Source organism: Python bivittatus, unplaced genomic scaffold, assembly GCF_059951505.1.
Source record: "Python bivittatus isolate LINGU-HERP-01145 unplaced genomic scaffold, Pbiv_v1 ctg000340_np1212, whole genome shotgun sequence".
Lineage (NCBI taxonomy): Eukaryota > Metazoa > Chordata > Lepidosauria > Squamata > Pythonidae > Python > Python bivittatus.
The window spans coordinates 16,072,563-16,096,673 of record NW_028277056.1 but is presented as its reverse complement, the minus strand read 5'-3'; the positions used below and the strand labels follow the sequence as shown (position 1 = coordinate 16,096,673).

Here is a 24,111-nt window from a genome sequence, read left to right as displayed (position 1 = left end):
AGAGTGACTGGCCCAAGGTCACCCAGCTGACTTTGGGCCTAAGGCAGGACTAGAACTCACAGTTTCCCCATTTCTAGCCTGGTGCCTTAACCACTACACCAGATTGGTTCTCCAAGATCTAAAATACATTAGGAATAATAAACACTTATTTATTAAGTCTCTACAGGAAAGCTAGGGCAATGTCAATCTTTAAACAATCCAAATTATGAAGGTGCCCATTCATGTCCTGCTAGAATTTCTCTTCTAAAGCAGGGGGAGGCTCCAAGAAGCTTGAAGCCTTCTCTGGATTCCAGGGGTCATAGTCATTTCCTGGATTTAGCCCCTATTCCAAGCACACCATCTTTTCATTATCTACTGAGCTTTTCCTTGTCATGATTCTTAGCAAACTCCACCTCTTGGTGGGGTGACACCTTGCCTTTTGGCATAGTGATAGAGTGTCTGACACTCATTAATATTTTCTCAAGCTAACTTACTGTGTTTCCTGCATCAGTAAGTAGATGCAAATTTGGATGGTTCTGATTAGCTGAAGAAACATATTTTCCTCCTTCCTAGAATACTGGCACTTCTCCCAAATCATTGTTACCTGCACTGAAATTTACTAATGTCAGTCAAGCTGGAGTTGTCATATAAATACACTTCTTCTATAAAGACAAAATCACTATGAATTTTTTATACCAAAACACTATGACAGCTGATTCAGTGGGTTTTTTTTTTCCAAAAAAAATGTGAGGGATATGACCATTTAAATAATGGAATGGAGTCAAGATAGGGTCTCATGTCAGCAAAGAGTATAATTGGGGTTGTCAGGTCATTCTGGTACTACTGTAAATTGCAGGCGAAGAGTGGCAATTTGTGCTCCTCCTCATGAGATGAAACATAAGAAAATGTCTCTTTTGTTCTATATGCATTGGAGTAATACTGTAAGGGAAGAATTCATTATATCAATTGTCTCCTAGTCTTGTTTCTGGCTGTTTGGACAAGTATGGGGGGACAAAAAAGCATGGGCTTGAGTTCCTCAACCACCCTGGCCCCTTTACTTCAAACTAAATCTGTCCATCCAGTATGCATGTCCCAGGTAAAAATATAGAAGGATCACTTCCTGCAGCAGATTTAGAGGACAGCAAGAGATCAGTGCTTCTCAGGTATGGCACCAACCCTCTGGAAAAGTCTTCTTCTGGCGATCCGGATGTTGTCCTCTCTCATAACTTTCAGAAAAGCTGTCAAAATGCAGGTGCTCAAGAAGGCATTTGAGGGATAAGAATTTTGTCATTTGGGTAGCCCAGACATTACTATGGGTTTTATATTTTTAGTAATGATTTTATCATTATTAATACATTCTTTTCAGAGGGTGTCATGGTTTTTAAGTGCAAACTGCCATGAGTCCTTTGGGAGCAGGGTGGTTTAAATAAATAAATAAAATAAAATAAAAATAAATTTAAAAAAAAAACCTTGCAGAGCAGCAGCTGGGCAAATACTGCCACCATGCTCCAATGCTCCTCTTCTGGGGATGTGATTGGTGGACCATTTTAAGAGCAAGATGTAGTCTTAGTGAATGCATTTTAAAACTCAGACAACTGGTATTGTACAGATTGGTTGGGCTAGAGATGCGGAGAAATTTCTAAAAGCAGTATGGATTTATTGCATGGACAGCATAAGGAAAAATAAATATACCAGCTCTGTAATGGAGATGGAATACTTACCTAGCAGCCAGAATTTAATATAATTTATGATAAATCCTAGTGAATTTTCTGTTGCCTGCTGACGTATCAGATAGTAACAGCTGAAAGATTATATCACCAGAGCAATGTGGAAAGGCCTACATTCCAAGAGCCTTATATAAAAAGTAAAGGAAATTCACTTACCAAATGTGCCATTATGCTATTTCCATTCTTATGATACCACAGACCAAAATTAACCAAGGACACTCTTCTAGCTTCAGCTTCAAATGACCTGGCTTTTGTAAATTTAAAGGTACCCTATAGAGCTGAATTAACAGTATAATGAGTGCCAATTTGAACTTTAGTATTCATAGACCTTGTGAAGATAAATCTATTTTGGATATATCAAAGGCAAGACTGATATTAGCCCAGGAAAGATTATTTTTTTTAAAAAAGTCTAAAGCTAACTGTTCTTCACTACCTTTGCTCCACATTAATCCAGCCACTTTTTTATAACTATCAGCAGAGTCACAGGGGTAAATGACATGGTCCTCCTTTGTGTCTTAGAACCAACTGAACCATTCAGAAAGGAGAACGTGCCAGGTCCACAAGGGACTTCAGAATTCCTATTGTGTGCACAGCAGATGAGAATCCCTTTTCCTAATATTTTAAGAGGGGAAAGGGCAAGCTGAGAAACCTGACTGCTGATATGCTAGTTATTATCCATGTAGCTATTACCTGATGTCAGGCATTCAAAGGTTTGGAAGGAGCCAGGCTGCAAGCGAAAGGCAAGTCACAGTTACATTATGGCTAAGAAAGATAGAAATCTCTGCATATGAAAGTGCTTGTAGATAGTTGTCTTGGAAGCCACTGGTCTTTAATTTAAAAATAAATAAATAGTAAATTGACATATTGCAATGCCAGCATGCCCTATTCAGGTCCCAAAGGTATTCATAGAAAATACAAATGGAAAGCTGAGGCCCTCTGAAAATGTTCCTACCTATCTGGAGGAAAAGGGTAAGCTGTGGATTGTAAGGAGCATCCGTGATGGAATGGGAGGGTGACCTTGGAAAATGGGGGAAGAGATGCCTCTGAGAGAAAGATTAAATAAAAGGAAAAGGAATCCACAACAGAGTAACAGACAGAGAAAGAAACTTAGGAAGGACCCACCTTAACTACTCAGGCGGTAAACAGGGATGGTGGGAGATTTGTACTTTCAAGCTAGCAAGATTCTCTCAATGTAGCCTTGCAATAAAGTAGAATTAGGTCCTTGTTGTGTTTCCTATCTGGTTTACCTGGAAGGGCTGACAGCATCCTGGAGGACTAAGGGAGTGAGAGAAGCATCAGAGAAGAGTAAGGAGTGGAATAGAGCCAAGGGAAATGTCCATAGTTGTCTGTATGATATAATCAGCATTTGGGGCCAGTAGAGTGGGAATCTCCCCTGTTGTTTTGTTGTCTGCTTAGTCGCCATTTTACATTTTATATTTTGTATTTATATATTGTCTGTTTGTTGTTAGATGGTTTTCTTTGTTTCATTTTTTTCTTCTTTTTGATTTATTGTGTGCTTAGGTTGTACATTGCCCAAAGTCACACTGTCTGAGTTGGGCAGCCTTCTAAATCTTGAAATAAATAAATAAATGAATTTTGTATCCCTATATATACAGTAGCTGAAGGAAAGATGAAAGGGTAACTACCAGAACTCTATAGAATACTATAAATTCTATAACCCTGGAATCCCTAATTATGAATGGATGAGGGTTCTGTTTATTCCAGATCTCGAAGGAAACTGGCCAATACTGAAATAATGTGTAGTTTAGGATGTAGTCAGTCTTCTGAATTGTTCAGTTTGATGATCCATTTTTCAATCTTACATGTTCCAAAATGTTCATAAGCAATATATTACATTAATTTACTAAGCACATGTGACTAAAACAGCATCTTTACGGATATACTTGTCCTTCCTTATTGAGTCAGTGTGATGCTCTCCATCAGCCTTGTTTGTGGTGGCCAACTCCATTTTAAGGAAAGGGCAACACAGTAGATCTCCTGCCTGATTGCTGTGACCAGTTATAGCACAACATTTTCCTGATAGTTGTTCAGGTTCACCAAAGCTTTTTGACTCTTCATGGGCAGATCCATTGTGTTGAAATGAAATGCCTTACCAAGTTATCTGGGACTCCTTCTGGCCAGTGGATCTAATGGGTAGGATGCTCCATCACTTGTTCCAGCCATCTGGCTCAGGAAGACCAAGTTTGGATCCAGGAGAGGATCCTCACTTCAGAAGGGGGTAGTGCCAGCAGCCTTGAAAGAAAATAGTCATATAGAGCAAAGATGGAATATAGACTCCTCACTAAAGGCCAAAGAGACATCAAAACAGTACTTCTTCATCTTGCTTATGTAATATTAACAAAATAAGGTTCACATACTTTTCTTGGTGGGAAAAAGTCCTTTAAAATGGAGGTTGCCACAGATATATTAATACAGGAATGGGAGAAAGTAAATAGCTTGAAACTAAGGTAACAGGAAATAGCCTGATCCTCCATCCCTAATGATAAACCACAACCCTCAACACAATTTCAACTCTCTGCCTTAAATTTAATTTATTTCCATATAAACTTCATTTTAAAAATCAGCAATTCATTCAGGGGACTGCTCAACCCTTACTAGCAGATCAAAAAGGATTTTTTTGTTTTTTTTTAAGGCACAGAAATATAAACCATATAAATTATGTTGGAGTTTGTATTTCAAGTCCAGAGTATTCTTCGCTAAGGGAAAGTACTGAACCAAAACCCTTTCAGTAGAGTCACAAGGCAGAAATTCTGGACAGGCTCACATTTTTCTCTTTCTCCTATGTTGTCAGTTCTATGGGAACTTATAAGGGCATCATAATATTTTATATTCCTATAAACCTGGTATCTGGCTTAGCAGTTGTGCTTTCCATCTCAGTGTTATTAACGTGGCTCCACATTCAGGAGTGATATGGACTCTGACTTATTAAGAGATTATGAGAAGAATGCTTTCTTAGGGGCTCCATGTTTATTTACTATAGTAATTCATGAGACCTGGAATTGGTGCCACACATCTTACAGTATTGATGATTGCTAATGCCCACCTTCACTGATTTCTCCCTCTACTTTCCGTTCATCAGACATAAAGTTGTAAATTCTTTCATGCCTCCTTTTCCCCATATTCTCTTCCCCCTTATAACCAGTCCAAAAACTGTAATCTTTCTCATAGGGGAATTGTTCCACCCCCTTGACCATTTTGGTTACCCTTGTCCATCTTCTTTTCAGCTACACAGTTTCCTTTTGGAGGTGTATTGTTTTCCAAGACTGGTCATGCCATTTAAAATCATAGGGTTGGAAGGAGCTTATGAAACCACCAAGTTTAGTCCCTTATTCAGTGCAGGAATCCAGATGAAAACTTCCAGACTTGAATGCTTCCAGCAAAGAAGAGTCCACCATTCCACTAAGGAATCAGTTCCACTACTAATTTGCACTATTTACATCCCAAAGAAGGGATTAGTGAAATGATTAGTGAAAATGATGAAGTTTTAAACTCGTTACAGCTACAATAAGCATCTTCTCTGTCTCTTCCTATCATTTTCTGTGGGGGGTCACATGCTTCAAGCAGAGGTTGAGCACCATTTCTCTTTCTCTTTTTGTTCCTCATTTTTTTCTCCCAGTTACCTTCTTCTCTCTCTTTCTTTTCTTCTCCTCCTTTTTCCTTTCTCCCTCTTCTGCTCTCCTAAGCAGATTACCAGGGAAGAGACAAATCACTTTTACTAAAGATTCTAACTGATCACCTCCCAAGTGATGAAATTACCTTGAAATTAACCCAAGGGATTCAGGTGGTCCTACAGCCACAGCTTGTCCTTTCCTGTACTTCCAAAACACCTGGAGGATACTAGATGAAAGTTGCTGGGAAAAAAGCTTCCTTTTAACTCTGACTAGACATGCACAAGACTCATATGTAATCAAATGCTGAAGAAGGACATTATTACCTTTTCACATTATTGAGATGAGGTGTACCTAGAAAGTTCTTACCTTATTCTAATTACCTTCTGATTCTTTCTTTACCTACCTAGGTGCTGAGATTTATCCCTGAAGCAGGTCATCTCAGGAGGAGGGGCAGAACCAAGAACAATATGGCACTGATTGATATTCAATTGGAGCACCATGAACGTTGCGACTGTGTCTGCAGTGCAAGGCCACCGCGATAAAAGCAGAGAACCTGGTTTTATTCGCAACTTAAAGGACCTCTTTCTCTTGAAGAAGGAGCTGTCCATGCTGATTTGCCCAGTGACCACCGAACTTTGCTAAAAGCCTGCATCCATAGCCTTTTGATTTAAAGTGCTAAGTGCCATGACAGCTTACCATTAATAAAGCAGATTGACAACTCTGAATGCAAATCTGGGATTAAGTGTTAGAAAACAAGTGAACTCAAGGGCTGGATTTTTCATGCCTACAATGAAATCTACCTGCATGATGGCAGCACTCTTTTGGCTGAATTCTTAGTTGGCTTTTAAAATTCTTCATGCGTGCATGTACTCACAATACCTTTGCACAAAATTCTTTGCACAAACACACTTAAGCACACTTACAGTGTAAATTAAGGAAAAAGGAATCCTGTATATGCAAAATGGCTAATTCAGTTTATATAGAACCACCAAAGTCCAACAAATACAGGTGTATTAGGTTTACAGAACCCTGGTGCTGCAATAGAATTAAAAGACTGCATCTAGCAATACAGGCATTCATACCTAGATATATGCATTACAGCAGAGCACAGCAAGCAAGCTTGTATATTAAGCAAGGTGGATCCTGGTGTGCTAGGATCCATTTATAATCTGCTTATTTGCATAGATTTATGAATTACTCTTCCCAGAACTGGGCTTGTTTCCTCAAAGCACAAGTTCCAAAATACCACACTGATATTCATTCAAATGATCAGCTTTTATTGGTGTGCAAAGTTGTCACCAAACATTTTAGAATATAGTTAGAATAGGGTCAATCTATTCTCAAGAGCCATACTACTTTTCAGGCAGTGGTCTAAAGATAAGCATACTTCCCATTTTAGAGTTTCAGAAGAACTTCCTAGAATTGTTGCTGTCTAGATCAGAAAGATTCTTCCCCAGCCCTGTAAATAGATGCATCTTTTGGGCTTTAGCAACTTTTCCAAGCTGGTTCCTTCCAGATGTGTTGGAATCAAACTAAGAATTCTGGGAGTAGTCCAACACATATGGAGGACCTCAAGTTGGAGGAGAAGAGCTGGATTTGTGCTGAAAGGAAGTATTATATCCACTCAACTAATTCACAAGCTCTTCACATCTGGATTCCATGTCAATCTGGTTTAGACAAGCCATGTAGTGTGCACATTTTTTTCAAATTACATAGTTTGAGTTCAAAATGGTCTGTTCCATCCTACAGGACTGTTTCAAACTGAGAATGTTTGTAGTATATTTGGAATAGCTTGCTGTGAATCTGGAATAACCAATTTCAAGTTCAAAACATATTTCAAATCAACATTTTGCCCACTCCTAGCAAGAACACGGAACTCTAGGCATAAAGAAGCAAGCTATCTAATTAAAAATCCTATGTTCCTAGTAAAATGTATCTGGTGTAGTGATAACTACCAGCAGATCCAGAAGTTGGATCTGTGATTTCTGCTTTTCTCCCCATCTCTCCCATTTTATATAATATTTTATCCGCTTGTGTGTTTAAACTGGTTCACATGAAAGTAGTTCTAAATAACAAAGCTTGGCATTTATATGACATAACCTTCCCCCCAAACTGGTTTCCTGTAGCTGCCTTGGGTTGTAATATCTAGCCTGCTTTTAGTCCATGAACTATAGGCCAAACTGTCGAAAATAGCTGGGGATAATAGGAATAGGAACTGTAGTCAAGAAAAACTGTAGATCGAAGACTAGTATATCGCTCTCAAGAGTTCAAAGTGCTTCATATGCTTTTTATAAAGCTGTGCAAAGCTTCAAGTGTGAAGTCAATAAGATGCTTCAAACACATGAGGATACAAACATGTGCTTGGCATCTTTTTGCTTTCAAATTGGAAGCTCTGCACAATATTATTTAGCTGCAATCTTTACAATAACTGGTAAATCAATATTTTTATACTTCAAATGCAGGACCATGGCCGAAACAGCACTTTCACAACAAAGATGAGATCCAAATCTCTTCTAGTTGACTTCTAGTTATGGCTTCTGAAGAGCAGATTTAAAGATCAGTATAATTTTAAGTACATAGAGAATGCAATATTCTTCATATTACACAAAGTAATATTACTTAACTGCTATCAGTAGTTGCCATGGCTAACTGTAATCTGGGACTTAAAAAAAAATAATCGGAATTGTATTTTGAATAGATAATTTAATGCCTTGAGCCTTACTTGGTTTTGCAAAACAAATGTTTATTGGGTTTATACAATATTAATAATATTCATTTAGTTCCTGGCTGTTGATAAAGGATTTAAGAAGCTACAGGATAGAGAGTTTCCTGTGGTTTTGAACCTTTAATAGGAAAGTTCCTTGACTGACAATATTTTCCAATTACTCTGTATGAGTGTGTGTATTCTGTATTTGTTAAGTGCACACACATACTAACTCATTTCTCATGTAAGCTGTCCAGTGAAAAATGTAGGGCAGTTTATAGACAAAAGAGAATTGAACGTTTGATTTTAAATGTAATGGAGACAATAGGCTTCTATTGATAAGGATTTATATTTAAAAGGAGTCTGGAGCTACATTTTATTTTTGTATGTTGCTTTCTGATTCCTTGCTTTAAGGAAGAAAAATGGTTTTCAATAGCATTTCATATATAAAACTAAAATTGGCTTGTTATCAGATAATATTGTGAATTTCTAAACCACTACTGTTCTGCTATCATGTATCCTCTAAGTTGGTTCCTTTTACCAAGCTGAATGTTTTATCTGCTCCCTTGTTTACTTCATCAAATTCTTTCTGGAATACAGTTTAAATATTGAAGAAGTTACCACTTCTTATTGTAATGAAACACTTGAGAATATAAATATTTCTTCTGTGTTTTTGTTTTCCTTTATTTTTATGAGTTCTAATTGTCTCTGAACTTTTTGAGGCACTTAATTCATTTTCTAAATCTTATTTTAAATGAATAGTTATTAAGCCAAAGATGTATTAAGCCTTATTGTTTTAAAAATATATTTCCCCAATTCCTTGATCAACATTTCCCATAATTCCATATGAATACTGGGAAAGTAGCATATTGAACTGGTTCCTTTATCATCTGTAATGGACATTATTAACTAAACCGTAGTCCCATTAACCACTACTGGTGCTTTTTGACACTTTGCTTCAAAGAAAGATAATGATGGAATTGCCAATTTTATAGCATAAATGTTCTGTAAATAAATGAAAAGCAGACCAAATATTACAACCTAGTCCTTAATTAATTACTGTCTTTCAGTTACATTTCTGGGTAACTTCAGCAGGATGACATTGGTCTAGTAGACCAGTCATGTGGTAGAATGCGCTGAGTCTACTTCATTTGTACATTCTGTAATTAATGATTAATACTCCAACTTTTCTTTGGGTCAGTCATTTCTTTCTTATCCTAACTAAGGCATGTTTTGGACAAAAGAGAGAAAGGGGGAGAATTCAATCCATTGACAGTTTGTATGTCTTTGCCCCCTGGAAGTCAGAACAGTGTGGCAGTTTTGATGCCGTTCACAGCAGATGGAGCAAGCCATTTACTCCCAAGCAAATCAGAGAAACATGATTGCCAACTGCATGGGTGTCCAAGGGGAGGACAAATGACAAAATATGCATTGCAATTTCACAACACAAACTCTAGCCTTTTTATGATGTTGAACACATAAATGTAAAGGGCACAGTTAGTGTCATGATATCACTGCATGTTTCATTATTCTGATGAAAACTCCAAATTCGGTTGATGCTTTGGGTCAATTGATTGGCCATATGAAAACACTTCCTAAAAATCTTGCAATATTACATATACAAAGCAAATAAGATGTTTAAAATTAACAGGAAAAGGGGGAAAACAGCCAATGGAAGACTAATTACTGGTGGAGAAGAAAGCATTGATATTTTATGAATGTGACCTGCCAGCAAAAAATAAATAAATTTCAGAGAGATATGGCAGGTTATAATTATCATTGTCACAACCACCACAAGAAGGAATTGTGATTATATAAATATGTATATATGAGCTTCATCACAGAAATTCTTCCTGTGTTCCAGGACACTACACTGGAGCTAGCATTTGAACAGACCCACACCCTTAGGGGAGCCAAGACTCATTCATGTGAATCATGATGACTTAAATAAGCAAAGGTAATACAAGCAAAATGCACAATATTGGTTCCTCCAAATTCTGTCTCTTGGGTCCACATATTCTGTCCATATTAGCATCGGCTACAGTGCTCATGTATGGTGATTCATGTAAGTTGGGTGAGTCTCTGTATGGACACAGAACACCTACAAAGATCTAGATATTCCAAAGGTATCAGCACACCATGGAGTCCTTGCTCAGAAAATAGGCACCCCCTTGCCTTTCTACTATGCCATTTGTATCATATTGTTTTAGAGGATTGCACTATCAGAAAAGCAATCTTGTGGTTTATATCAAATTGATAACCCAGACTGAGAGCCTAGGAATGAAAACGGATGATCCCCCTGAAAATTATTTGTCATATGTTTTCAACACAATCCTCTAGAAAGTCCTCCTTCACCCAGTTGGAGCTGTATAAAAGCAAAGTAAACAATGCAGCGTGTACCGAGATTATGAAGTATTCTATCTCCCTCTGTGTGTATGTGTCTTTCTTTTATTTGATATCAGATCTCTTGTACAAATACAATTTTCAAGGCTTCTGGAAATATGGTTGAAGGAAAAAAAATCACTGTAAACTTTTAAGATCAAACTTGCTACCTTGTGCAATTTATATATGTATTGTTGTTTTTGTTGTTATTGTATCCCTAAAATGCTGCCTTTTATAGAGTGAACACTTTAGTAGTACAGCACATATAATTGTGTTTTACAGTCAACTACAAATAAACAAGCTTTTGAAGGAACCATGTTGGATGTATTAATATGGGTCAGCGTTGTTAAATTCTGCTGAAAGAGCAGTTTAAGCAGTAGTCTTTACCTTCTTAGTCAGCAAGTGCCCAATTTCATGCAAAGCTTTAGACTTTACACAGTTTCCTTTCCTCTAAACTAGTCCAAGTTTATTCCCAAACAACCACAGTAAATGGAATTAGAGGATGGGAAACACCCTTATTTGCCTAAATCATGGATACTTATTCTTAACTAACACAATGCCAAAATAGCAAAACATCTTATAACATCCCAATACAAGCTATGACCTTTTGTACTGGCATTGTGATATTGCACACAATATTTAAGAGGCAGACTTTGCATCACATGTTTGGCCCCCTACAGATATCTATGTCTAAAATCCAGGAGAGTTGTTGCCCATTAGAAGAGACAAATGATGATAGAAGGAACTTGTTATTTAATGCAGCCATAAGGGCTACTCACCTGTTGCATCTTTTGAAGAATTATCATTATACAGTGATAGAAGATCACCTTTGAATTCTAAAGATCCCAGGTTCAATTCTCAGTGTGTCTAATTTAGATAGCATTCAACTAGATAGACAAATATTTTGTATCACAAAGTTTCCTATTCTCCATCTATTCCTATTATTATTATTATTATTATTATTATTATTATTATTATTATTATTGATGTACCATTAAATTTGAGAAAACAACATCAAATCTTTGGTTACATGGGAGGTGAAAAGGAACCAATGGCTAAGTATGTCCAACATAAAACACTTTGGGTGAGAGAACATGGGAAAAGAATTATGGGAGCCCTTTTTCCACCCACAGAAGAGGGTATGAATTCTACGCAGTTTTTGTAGCAAGCAAGCATAAAGTGGGATATAACAGACATTAAATATGTCAAGGGGGGTGGGGTGAAGAATGTTTTTCATATGCCCAATCTTGAAAATAAAACATCATTTATGGGAAGCTATTCTGGTCCTTACCAGCCAGAACAATTTATTTCCCTCTTCAATTATTTCTACCACATTTTCCCCCAAAATGGGTTCAAAAGCACCTTACATAATTAAAGTACCACAACAATAAAAGCACATAATAATAGAACTGGCACACAACACAGAGCCCTCAGCAACATTTAATGAATGCTAAAACTAAAAAGTCTCAGACAATAAAAAGGTATTTTGAAGCAAATATGAGACAGTTTTGGGGAAAAGTTGCCAACAAAGTTTTTCCTTCATGAAAGCTGGAGACGCTCATATACATCACTGTCCAAAATCAGTGCCAAGGCAATTCAAGAGTCTAACCAGAGCACATGGCACCCATGGATCCTAATCTAAAAGATAGGAGAGAAAACTATAATATTTCAGCTTTTAGCTTTGTTCAGTCTTTCAATACCTGTTGGAATCAGATGCATGAAATATATTTTTAGACCATACCCTGCCATCACTGTCAGCCTAATAAATTGATACAGGATCCCATCAATTTGAAAGTGGTACATGCCTATGGATACAAAATGTATATTCTGGTAAATAAAATGACCATCCAGCACATTTTTTCCCAAATTTCTAAGGTGGGTTGGGTGGTATGACTTGTATGTAGGCCCATATCCTCACTGTATTTTAATCCTTCATGGGTAGTAGGTACAAAGTCTACCAAGGGCTATAAGCATTGTTTACTACAGGTAGTCTCACTTAACAACTGCAACTGGGACCAGCAATTCTGTCGCTAAGCGACGTGGAAATTAAGTGAAACGTCACATGACCATGCCAGACTTACAATGTCAGTTCTGCTGCAGTTGTTAAGCAAATCACCTCTGGTTGTTAAGCATGACATCACATGACCATAACTTGCAACTTTCTGCCAGTTTCCCCATTGACTTTGCTTGTCAGAAGCCAGCTGTGAAGCTCATAAATGGCGATGACATGACTACGGGACACTGTGACTGTCATAAATGTGCACTGGTTGCAAGTGCCAGAATGGTGAATACATGACTGTGGGGACACTGCAACAGTTGTAAATTCGAGGACTGATCATAAAGCTACTTTTTCAGTACCATTATAAGTTCGGTCACTAGACAGGACAGTCATTAACCGAGGACTACTGTATCTGATCCCTGATTCCTATGTAGCTAAATCTGGAAGAAAGGAAAAATGGCAACCACTCTTATGTGAAATCCTGGGGTCAAAGAACCACAAATAATGATAAGCATTAAACAAGACCAGGGAAAAGAGAAATAAAGCAGCAGAAATGCCTACTTCAGCAAAATTTATAATTTCAAATAGAAATGTCAAATAGGTGATTCAGCACTGTCTCGGCAGACATAGCAGCATTTCCTCTGGTATCATATTGGACCTAAACCTGCCAGTTTTCCAAAATGACATTATGCCCTGGTTCTTTAACAGGCCTTTGGGGATAAGGGAAATTTTTCAGTTTCTCCTGATGTGGATGGTTTATCCTGATATGGGACTTTGCTTATTCTACTGCTTTTTATTATATCATTATGTTTAGAATCATAAGGTTGGAAGGGACCATGAGGGAATTTTTAGTCCAAACCCCTCCCAGGGCAGGAATCCTCAAACAAAGACAAATGACTGTCCAACCTTTGCTTGAAAACCTCCAGTAATGCAATATCCATGACTCCTGAAGACAAATTTCACTACTGCTGTACAACCAACAAATCTACACGCTCTATGCTGGGACAGCCCTTCAACGTTTGGAAGGCTGCTATCATGTATCCCCTTAGCCTTTTCTTTTTCAGGCAAACATACACAGTTCTTTCAACATTCTTCATAAAATTTAGCCTCCAGCCTTCTCACTGTCCGCAATGGCTTTTCTCTGCCCTCTTTTCAGTTCCTCATCATCCTTCTTGTATTGTGCCAACCTGAACTGAACACCATATTCCAGGTGTGTTTTTGACCAGTTCAGCAAAGAGAAAAGCTAGTGGTTCCTGTGATCACAATGCTATACCTCTGTGGATGTAGCCCAAAGCTCTTTTGGGAGCTGATTAGATTAGTTTAGATTATTATGCTACAATTTTAATTTTATCGGTGTTTTGGGAGGTCTGTAAACTACTCAGAGTCAGGTATGATTGGAGGGGCACATAAGCCTAGTTAAATAAATACATTGGAAGGGAAAGAGAGAGATCTAATGAGTAAAAGTGATGTGTTCTATCACTGGAAGTGAAAACACTTTCAGTGTATGAGCCACGTAGTAAACACATTAGCCCCACAAAGAGGACCACATGGGTTTAGAATTATGCAGCTTTTTGAAAAACCCAGATGATATTCACAATAAGCTTTAAATCCTGAACATAGACCTCAGTGTATCCCAGTTCCTACAACTATAGTAATCTGATTCCAAAGACCAAGATTTGCATGGTATTCTAGAAGAAACTACCCATAGCTAAAATGAAAAAAATGTCTAGTCTCAAGTAAACCAAAATAGTTCCTCCTGCATTGCATCACATCTGAAATAACAATTACACATTTGGGTATTTCAAACAAGATGTGTGGAATTGTGTGTAGGAAAACTGTTAAATTTGTTCTCTCAATTTTAATGAAGACCCTTGAGTCCAATTTAAATCTTTGACAAAGGTAAGCAAGTTAGCTTTCCCTAAGACATATAGTTTGCAGACAACTGAAATCCTTGAGATTAAAAGAATTTATTAATTAACAATCCCTTTATACTTTTGTACTTTGTACAGAAAAAAAGACACAAATTTAAAAAAAGTTGGCACATAATATTAAATCATTACTATCCAATTTAGGAGAAGAGGAAATATGGGGCTAGCTATCTGGAATATGTTGACTGTTAATTATATTTCTAACCATCCCATATTCTTTTATCCTTCATGTGCATGCAGCTTTAGCGAAAATTAATTACTTCCACAAAAACATTAAAAAAGATTGCATCAAATCAGTACTAATGAAAGATGCATTCAATCTTCATGCTGTTTTTCTGCTTAGTGAAACTTTAGGGGGTACCCCCATTCTTCTTTCACACTTACAAGATTCTGTTTATTGTAATGTATTGTAATGTAATAAAGTAGAATTAGTTCATCTGGGTGTGCTTCTTGTCTGGACTACCTCGCAAGGCTGACATTACTCTTGCAAGTCTGAAAGTACATTTCTCCCCTATTGGCTTTACAGCCCAAGAGACTAGGGAGGGTCCCCTCTGAGACATTTGCCATGCCCAAATTTCTGCTGTGGGCTAAGCTGCTTCTTATCCATCCATTGCCTTGGCTGCAGCTCTTCCCTCTGTCTCCCAAAGATATTCCCACACACCATTATATCACACCTCGGATTTCTTGGACATATCCCATCAGAGTATTACCCAAGTCCAATCCTACTTAATTTCTGAGCTCAGACAAAAAATATCAACTAGGTGCTGTCACTTCCTGAGACAAATAAATTAGTATGTGTCACTTTTCTTGCTTTCCTTCCTCAATGGCAGCATCAGTTCCAGAATTAGAGTGGAGGGCAAAATGGTCCATTTGCTGAACCCAGCTTTCCTCAGGACAGCATTTATAGACTTTAGCACAGAATACTTTGTTTTTGCTTTGCATTGAAGAGTGGCTCATTGGGACAGGGGATTTAAAATCATAGGATTTTGAACATGTTTGATAACAGATTATTCAACTCTATAATATTTTTAGATCCTTTCTAGAAAGTATTCAAGGCATTGGTATTCCTTGTACTTCAAGAAGGATGGGAAAATACTTTAAAAAAAAAAAGAGCATTAAATTTAAAAAAGAGTAGAACTATTCACTCAAATTTAGTTGCAGATGAGCTGGCACTTTGCCCTCCCTGAAACTGCTCTGAGAAAGCAGAAAGAGAACAAGGTACACATTTAGGGGTACCGTCAGGGTGTGTTTCAATCACACCATTGTGGCTGCCATTTTGACTTTTTTTACTATATCCTGTGGACACCCCTGGACATGTTTATTGAACTGGATTTCCTTTTTTCCAGTGGGTGAATAGAAACAATTGCAATGCAGTCCTGCTGCTTCAGCATGCGTCTTTTTGGAAATACTTGGTTGACCATTAATACAAGAACCCCCTTTTTTTTTTAACAGTAGTTTTATTAAAGATTACTATTACAACAGTAAAAACTAATACAAGCTAAAATATATATCAAGGAATACAAAGAAAAAATAGAAGGTGCAGAAAAGAAAAAAAGAAAAACGAGAAAAAGAAATAGAAAAGCAAGAAAAGTAAGCATAAAGTAAAGAAAAAGAAAAGAAATATATAAAGAAGTCACTTCCTACCTTTATCACAAGTACAGTATAAACAATTTATCACCTTTCCTTAAAATATAATAAATGATTCCTTCTTCCCATATCCCGTCTCTTATCAATAAGCACATCCTTAAAGTCTCATCATTCAGTCCTGATCAGCAAAAATCCATTAAGGGTTACCAGAGATAACAAAATATCTATTTTAACCTTGATCAAATAAACCAACTTTATATTCCTTCCTTTTACTAACCATCTTGATCTTTAGTCCCTTGAAATAATGTCGTAGAACTTGATGTCTTTTCAATTTTTCTTTGTCCCTTCTCACAAATTCCTTCAAAGCTTTAACAAGCTTCTTTTGTAAAACCAATATAGGAAAATTATCCAGGTCACTCTCTTGGTTTATTATTTGTATATCCCTTTTAATTATTAAGACATCAACCGGTTTCTTTTGTATGTCCAGTATAACATCTTTTTCCATGTCATTCTTAAATTCTGTCATTTTTAAATCCACTTTCAAATCATTCTTGATTTTGTCAGGTAAAACTTGTTCATCTTTCATAACATCTTTTAAATATAATCTATCTGTAGAAGCAGACACTCTTAAAATTAACTTTTGGGTCCTTTGTTCAAAAATATTATTCAATATGTCCACTGTTAAAATATTTTGCTTCATTCTGTAATTGTGAGTTGAGTTTGAGTGTTCTTCTTTAATTATAATCTTTAGTTCCCTCTAGTGTCAAATTTTAAAAATCTTACCTTATGTTTTTTTTTTAATTCAAAATAAAAGCATTTTCTCATTGGAAGGACTCTTTATTATTGATTTCAAAATCTTATTTCAAATTTATCTGGACTCTTAGTCCATTTGTAACTTTCTAAAATCAAATTTTTAATCACCCTTTTGCTGTTTATTCCAAAAAAAAATTTTTTAAGTTCTTAAACTTGTAGTTAAAACTTCTTTCATTAAGGACTGAAGGAAACTCACCTGGTGCTATAAAATTTGTTGATCCAAAGGTTCCTAATGGCTGAAAAGCAGTTAAAAAGCAATTTCCTAAAATGATTAGGAAAGGAAGTATGTGAACTTAATGCCCTTTCAAAGGCACAGATGGTGGTTTAAGTAATATGGCAATTCCCTCATCTCCCAGAGTTCTAAATCCACTTGAGACCACTGTCTTGCAGTCTCCTCATTGGAAGCAACTGTCTGGAGCACTTGTGAGTGATCTCAAATCCTCTCCTTGTCCAGAAAGGAATTACGAAGAGCCGGACTACTCACCAGCTCTTCATTCCGTCATGGTTGTTGTGTCCATTTTTTGCAGAGCCATCTTCAGTCCACCATTTCTTCCTCAGAACAATACAAGATTCCCTTTCAATGTAACATCTATAATTAGAAGACTGGAGATCAGTTGTAAATGAACTGTTCTTATTCTTGTATTGCATAAAAGGTTTTTGAAACTACTTCTTTACAGCTGACCTTCTAATCAGCATTAGAAAAATATAAAGCAGTAATTCTTCATATAATCTATGTGGTTTAATGTTATATTTTAATAAAAATGTCATTAAACCAGATAGATTATATGAAGAATTACTGCTAATTCAGGGCTCCATATTTCCTATAATGTCATTTCATTGAATAACCTTGGTTTACAGTATTGCTGGAGGGTCAAAAAAACCTTCCTATTCAGTTTCTTTAACCAACTTTCTGGCTCCTCATCCATTCAACACACTACCACACTCCCCATGTTTTTCTCTAGATAGAAAGCCAGTAATATTGTAACCCTTCCTTATACAGGAGTGATTTCAGGCCCAATTTCCATGCCTAGCAACCTATTTTGCCAACGTAGAATTCCCAGCTCTTTATACACGTCTAGATTTTAAAATATCTATTTTAAGAAAAGATTTTTACTGTATGGACTTTTTTTCTTGCTAAATAGTGTTACTGTTGTTTGAAATAAGACTTTTAATTATCAAAATCAGTATTTTTCAAACTTGGCAACTTTAAGATGTGTAGAGGAGGGGGATATGTTTTTCGAATAGCTGAATGTTATACTCATGCATAGGCTAACCTGGGAATGTCAGACAACTTTTGAAGGGCAAGATAAATATCTTAAAAACAGACAAACACAATATTGGGAAGTTAAGCAATAGGAAAATTTCCAGAAGACCAACTTCCTGACACCAAGTATGGAAAAGACAGTTTGCAATCTCTGGTTGTTATTGAAATGACCTTTCTTGGCATCACTACTTTGGAATCAGATACAGTTCAGCCAAGCAAAACAGATGCCAATAAAAGTACATTGAAAAGAAGAGAGGGGGGGGGGAAAAGTAAAAAACAGGAGTGAAAGGCCAATATTGCACTGACAGTAGGAACAAATTGGCTTTTGAAAAATGTAAAAGGTATGAAAGAAATTTCCATCTGTACAATAAGGAATCAGTATGAAATGGCCTATTTTTAGAAAAACCAAGAGAAATACTTTCTTGTATTAGGAAAAAGACGCTCATGAAAATAGTCAGAGAGTAAAAGCGTTCTGAATTTTATTAACAGTATTATTTTATGTTATAATTGTTTATAAGATTTGCCTTCCATCTTTGACCAATGATAGTATTCAAAGTATAGAGGAAATTGAAACGATGTAATTAAGATACAAATAAGGCAAAGTTAAAATGTATTAAAAGCATATCATAAAAACATTCAGCAGTTTTTCAGCTAAAAATGTGCTTAGACATCAAAGCCCTGCTTTTTCGTTTTGTTCTGTTTTTAAGTTTTTTGTCTACTGGGAGGATTCTAGCCTAAAGTACTAAAAAGTAAAGATACCCCAGATTGGGTTTGATGGCTGGTGATCAAACTGCATGTTTGCAATTTTCTTGATAGAATGATTGCCTTCTTCCAGACTGTTCTTTCAACTTCCCAGTATAGTCTGCAGATCTGGGATTCCCAAGTACTAACCAGAGCTAATCCTGCTTAATTTTCAAGAGCCCCTAAGGTCAACCAAGTGCCACCTCCTAATAAGGCAATCTCTTGTTAGGGAATTCTAAAGCTGGAGAACAGCAACCAAGAAGATTTCTTCTTGGCTTTCCACCTGCGGTGACATATAATATTAAAACCACATTAAGCATATAGAATTGTGTTATGTGGTATGGCTTTTCATAGCAATAGTGTAAATGTACAGCCTAACACCCAGTGCTACAACCTTGGATTGGAGGCAGTAGGCAGAACACAGACCCTTGTCCTTCCATGCCTAGATTTAGGTAATAGGAGAGTGCAATATAAACACCAGTGTTTATGTTACATGTTGATATCATATTGGTTCATACTACAAGTGTGAAAAGTAACAGTTGGGTCAATTTAATATTTTATCAAAGCATTCCAGAGGAATGCTGGCTGGGGAATTCTGGGAGTTGAAGTCCACACACCTTAAAGTTGCCATGGTTGAGAAACACTGATATAGAGGGTGAACTTGTTCAGGGCTCTCTTCTTCAGTCTGCCAGTAGGGAGCCCTGTGACTCACTGTAAGTATTTCTAATAAAGTATATTTTGCTGTTTCTATCTCCACGTGCTTTGGTTTTACTTTTGGTAGCAACACACCAAACAGAACTCTGATGGTGATATGCCCTGGAAAAAGATTTTTCCTTGGCACTTTAATTCCTGGGCTGGCTTGTAAAGGAGAATCAGAAAGAGATGGATTCCAGATCATGTAGATTTTTTCAGGTCAAAACCAGCAGTAATGAACTGTACCTAGGAAGAGATCAATAACCAGTGTTTTAACAAAGGAGTCACATGCCCTCTAGATAAGCATATACAGAATTGTAACTATTTATTGTTATAATGATATATTAACTCTTTTTCTTTCTTTTTTTCCCCACTTTTATGTTAGAGCACTTTTATGTATTTTTTTCTTCTTTTGGTAATCAAACATTTTTTTAAAAAAAAATTTTTAAAAAAGGAGTCACATGCCCCCAATGACCAGACCCAGGCAAGAATATGACTGTAATATTTGGACAACATGAGGAATCCAAGCATTTTTCAAAATCAGGTGGGGAACAGCAGCTGCAGAACTTGGTGTGTGGAACAACTGGGGAATATCCACTTGGGATATGCTACCATAGTAGTTTTGCACCAACTTCCTTCTTGGAATTCCTAAATGAGGTGAGGAATAGGAATTGCATCATATGCCATTAACCGACAACACTGAAACTGCTCTTGAGCACATGTTCAAGTTAAGCCCATATTGTGCAGGAACATATGCTGCCTTTCAGAAATAATGACATAGTACTACAATCTTGAAGCATTAAGCTGAAAAGGGGTCTATTCAAAGGTCTATGTTTTTTTTTTCACACAGCAAGAAAAGCTATTACAGTGAAAAACAAATTATTTAAACGAAGATATTTCTGTGTTAATGTCACTAAGAATATCTTGGAATCATACCAAGAAATGTAGTAAGGTTTTGTGGCAAATTACTATTACTAAGAATATTGGTTTGGGTTATTTTATGCACCAGCAGCTACATTACTCTCTCTCTAGCATTTGCTTTCTGCAGCATGCGCTAAGCTAAATTCCATTAAAATCAATGATGCAATAGCTCTCTATTGGGTGAGTGGTATTATGAGAAATGCAAATATTATGGAGAGACTCTAAAGCTGAAAACACATATCTGTGAATCACTCGTCTTGAAGCACCGAAGTGTTCAGAATCAGCTTGGCTCTATACAGAAGCTCATCTCCTCTACCCTAATGTTTATGATGTGCTCTGTGCAAACTTGATCTGCATTTCTATTGCCTAGATTGTTCTACTTCAGTGGTAATGTCTGAATTTCTTCCAATGAATGCAACTAGAGGAACAAAGTACACTGCAGCTTTCTTTAGAGTTTAAGTTGCACTGGTCAGAACCAAATCGAGACCAGGAAGGTGCCACCTGTTTTAGCTGCAGACAAAATCAGATCAGAGTTGAAAGTTTGGGAATGCACAATGCATTGTGAAGCCTTGCACTGAGCAGTTTGCTACCAGGTGCAGAGTCTGGTATTGTATGCCAGCCACATGTAGCATTTATAGTCCCCATTTAGAGTTTTGGAATCCGTCCCTGATTTGCCCCCAAAAGTCAACCATGCAATTTGCCACTGAAATATTGGCAGTGAAATTGGATCAAGAGTTGGAATATGCATTTTAAATTGTTATTTTGAGTTTTTAAAGTGTTTTGGAGGATTAATAACCTTATTTGTTATTACTACTGCCCCCCATTCTCACCCCCAATGCTCACCGTACTGGGGCTCCAGCTTCTGCATCTTGGGCTTAGCCACTTGGCATGAATAAAAGAATAAAAAACTAATGAAGATTGACTGATCCTGCTACATACCATTATTCCATTCCCTATTTTAAGACCGTTTGGGTGCCTGGCCATACAAAATCCTTCATTGCTTTCAAAGCCAATATTCGTTTTATGAAATAATCCGTTTAGATAAAAATCTGATGATCTTTTCTAAGACCTCCTCAGTCTCTTGCTTAAGATGGCTATCTCATTCCATCTAATGACCAGTAAAGCAATGGCATATCTTCTCACACATTGGGTGTGAGTGATGGACAAATCAATCTAAAACCATCTCAAATAGAATTCACCAATAGAAAAACATATCTGTCCAATGTATCAGTTACATCTTAAAAGTCAGCATAATTTTTAAAGAAAAAGGTATTTTTAAAATGTGTTTATCTGTTAGATTTCTTCCCACTTTTCCTTCAGGAACTCAAAGCAGCAATACATAGCATTCCTCCCACTTTGCCCCACGGTGAAGTTAGTTGGGCCAAGGGAGAATGACTGGCCAAATTACTTATTCGGTAGGTTTGCACAACATCTAGACTAGGCTAAAGTGGAACTCGGTAATTTGTGGTTCAATGTGTGGAGAGAACCCAGCCACTGTGTTGTGTGAACAGGTCAGCACATTAAACCATAATATGGTTTATTAGGTTGGGCACAATATATTTCATGTTTTTGATTCATTTAAATGTAGGGTTTAGCATGAAGTAATCAAAGCAGCTCTTTTAACACAGCCCCTTTTTTTCTAATGGAATAGATAGAAAATAGGAATCTACATCTTACAGTCAAAGTCCAGATCACCAAGCAGTTATTTCATTAGGCCATTTGGAACACATGCTTATATATTCAGCTAAGAAGAGACAGAATGCTTCTATTCTGGGTCTCCACGAAGCTGTTCCTATCCATTTGTCCAGATACCAACCTATGGTATGAAGATTGGCCATCCAATAGCAGTGCTCCAAAATGGGCATGCTATCAATTTCATTTTGAATAAAATGGCATGATCAGAAAGAGAAGAAGTTTTGACTTCAGCAGTCAAAAAAGCTGCCCTCAAATCATAGTGATCCTTGTAACCAGGCCACTAAGGACTGCTTCAAGCTGAAGGGCCTTCGGGAATTGAGAGGTGATGATAGAATGAGACCCTTAGTTTGACAGTGTGTTTTACCTCAGCCTTCCCCAATTGAGTGCTGTTCGGTTAGGTGGTTCCAGCCTGGATTATGTAGGGTTATCGCTTATCTCCTACCTCTCCCAGTGTGGACATTCATGTAGAGCACAGCAGGCCATGTGATACTCTGAGGTGTTTCCAGTTTGGATTATTCTCCCTCCTTAAAAAGAGATGAGAGATTTGGCAAATAAAGAATTGCATATAAAAGTAACCTTAAGGAAAAATACAAACATTCAATATTTCTATCCAGAAAGACTTTTGTATAAACAAAGGTAACTTATTGGGAAAAATATTGTTGATATAGCTGGTAAAGGGTGAATAGATACATTGAATGCATTTATCCTCTCTTGTAAGGTTTCCAAAGCTTTTTGTGCTAATGTTTCAGGCAGTGCAATTCTCATTTTTCAATATCCCTGATCCAATGAAAGGTGTATTTTAGACTTCCAGTCTTTTGCAGTAATAAACTTGGCAGCTAACACAGGAACTGAATCCATTTGTTATCCTGTATTCATTTATTGGCTTCGGAAGCACGAAAGGTAAACCAACAGCAGAATTTATTTGAACAATGGTTGCACGGCTTTCCAAGGCCTTTAAAACCATCTAGCTGAAGGGACTGACTCGAGCATTGCCACCAAAGATGGAAATACATAACAATCTGTTTTCAATTCCCCAACAGAATCTATTAAAAGGTTACAGTTCACATTGTACAGTTTTAATAGAGTGAATGCTATCTATGGGCTATCTTCCTGGTCAATTCTTGATGATCTGCTGAAACAAATTTAAAAGAAATTCTATGCCAGAAAGAGTTGCAATGAGATTCATTGGGTTCAAATACTAAATCATCCAACCAGAGATTTATAGACTTTCAATAAAAGCACTTTTTTGATGAGGGCAAAAAATCAGGATGAAGTTTTGACTATATTTTCCTCAGCTTATATTCATGTGCAGGTTTCTGCAGGGCCAAGCCGAGGGTAGCTGCAAGCAAGTTTTCAGTGAAATTATATTCATATAAATACATTTTTCCTTTTCCTTTCCCACACATGTGTCTATACATGTGTGGAAACTTTTATTCTAGTTACAGTTTAGCACTGAATATGGTTTGCTTATTTATTTTTTTTATGGTTTTGTTTGTTTTGCAGTTTTATAATTGTTCTTTCCTCTCCCCCCCCCCCCTTTTTTTTAAGAAGAAGAAAAAAGAGAGAGATAAAGCATTGAATCTGAGCTCAGCTTTGGTAGTATGGATAATATATGCTGGAACTGGTTGAAGTTCCATCTCAGAGCATCTCCATATCAGACCTTCTGTCATTTTGGAATCAACTCCACAGCTGTTTGATTTTTTTTTTTTTGGCTCTGTTGTGATTTAATTGAAACTGGAGCAAAACAGCTTTTTTTCTTTGCAGAGCAGTGGCTTTGTGGAGTTTATGAGCAATCTGTTTTCTTTTTTGCAGGAACTTTTGACCCACTCATCCAACTGGCCCTAGGAACTTTTAAATGCAGTGAAAAAAATGGAGGCCAGGCAGCTTGGATGTTTATTGATGACCTTCCTTTGTATTACTTCCCACCACAGCAATATGGCTTGGGAGATGAGCATGCAAACAATCTATTCTCCTGCTCCTGCTCCTGCTCCTGCTCCTGCTCCTGCTCCTGCTCCTGCTCCTGCTCCTGCTCCTGCTCCTCCTCCT

The 24,111-nt window shown here is 37.0% G+C and overlaps 1 protein-coding gene across 2 annotated transcripts in view; it reads left to right on the top strand.

Moving 5' to 3' along the window:
• Positions 1-10,737, top strand: part of PDGFD (platelet derived growth factor D) — a 155,357-nt gene extending 144,620 nt beyond the window's left edge. For both annotated transcript variants that reach the window (XM_088140625.1, XM_088140624.1), the window contains one exon: positions 5,746-10,737. In XM_088140625.1, coding sequence (XP_087996751.1) covers positions 5,746-5,880 — 135 coding nt within the window. In that variant the 3' untranslated portion in view covers positions 5,881-10,737. The remainder of the gene's footprint in view (positions 1-5,745) is intronic.
• Positions 10,738-24,111: the final 13,374 nt, after the last annotated feature.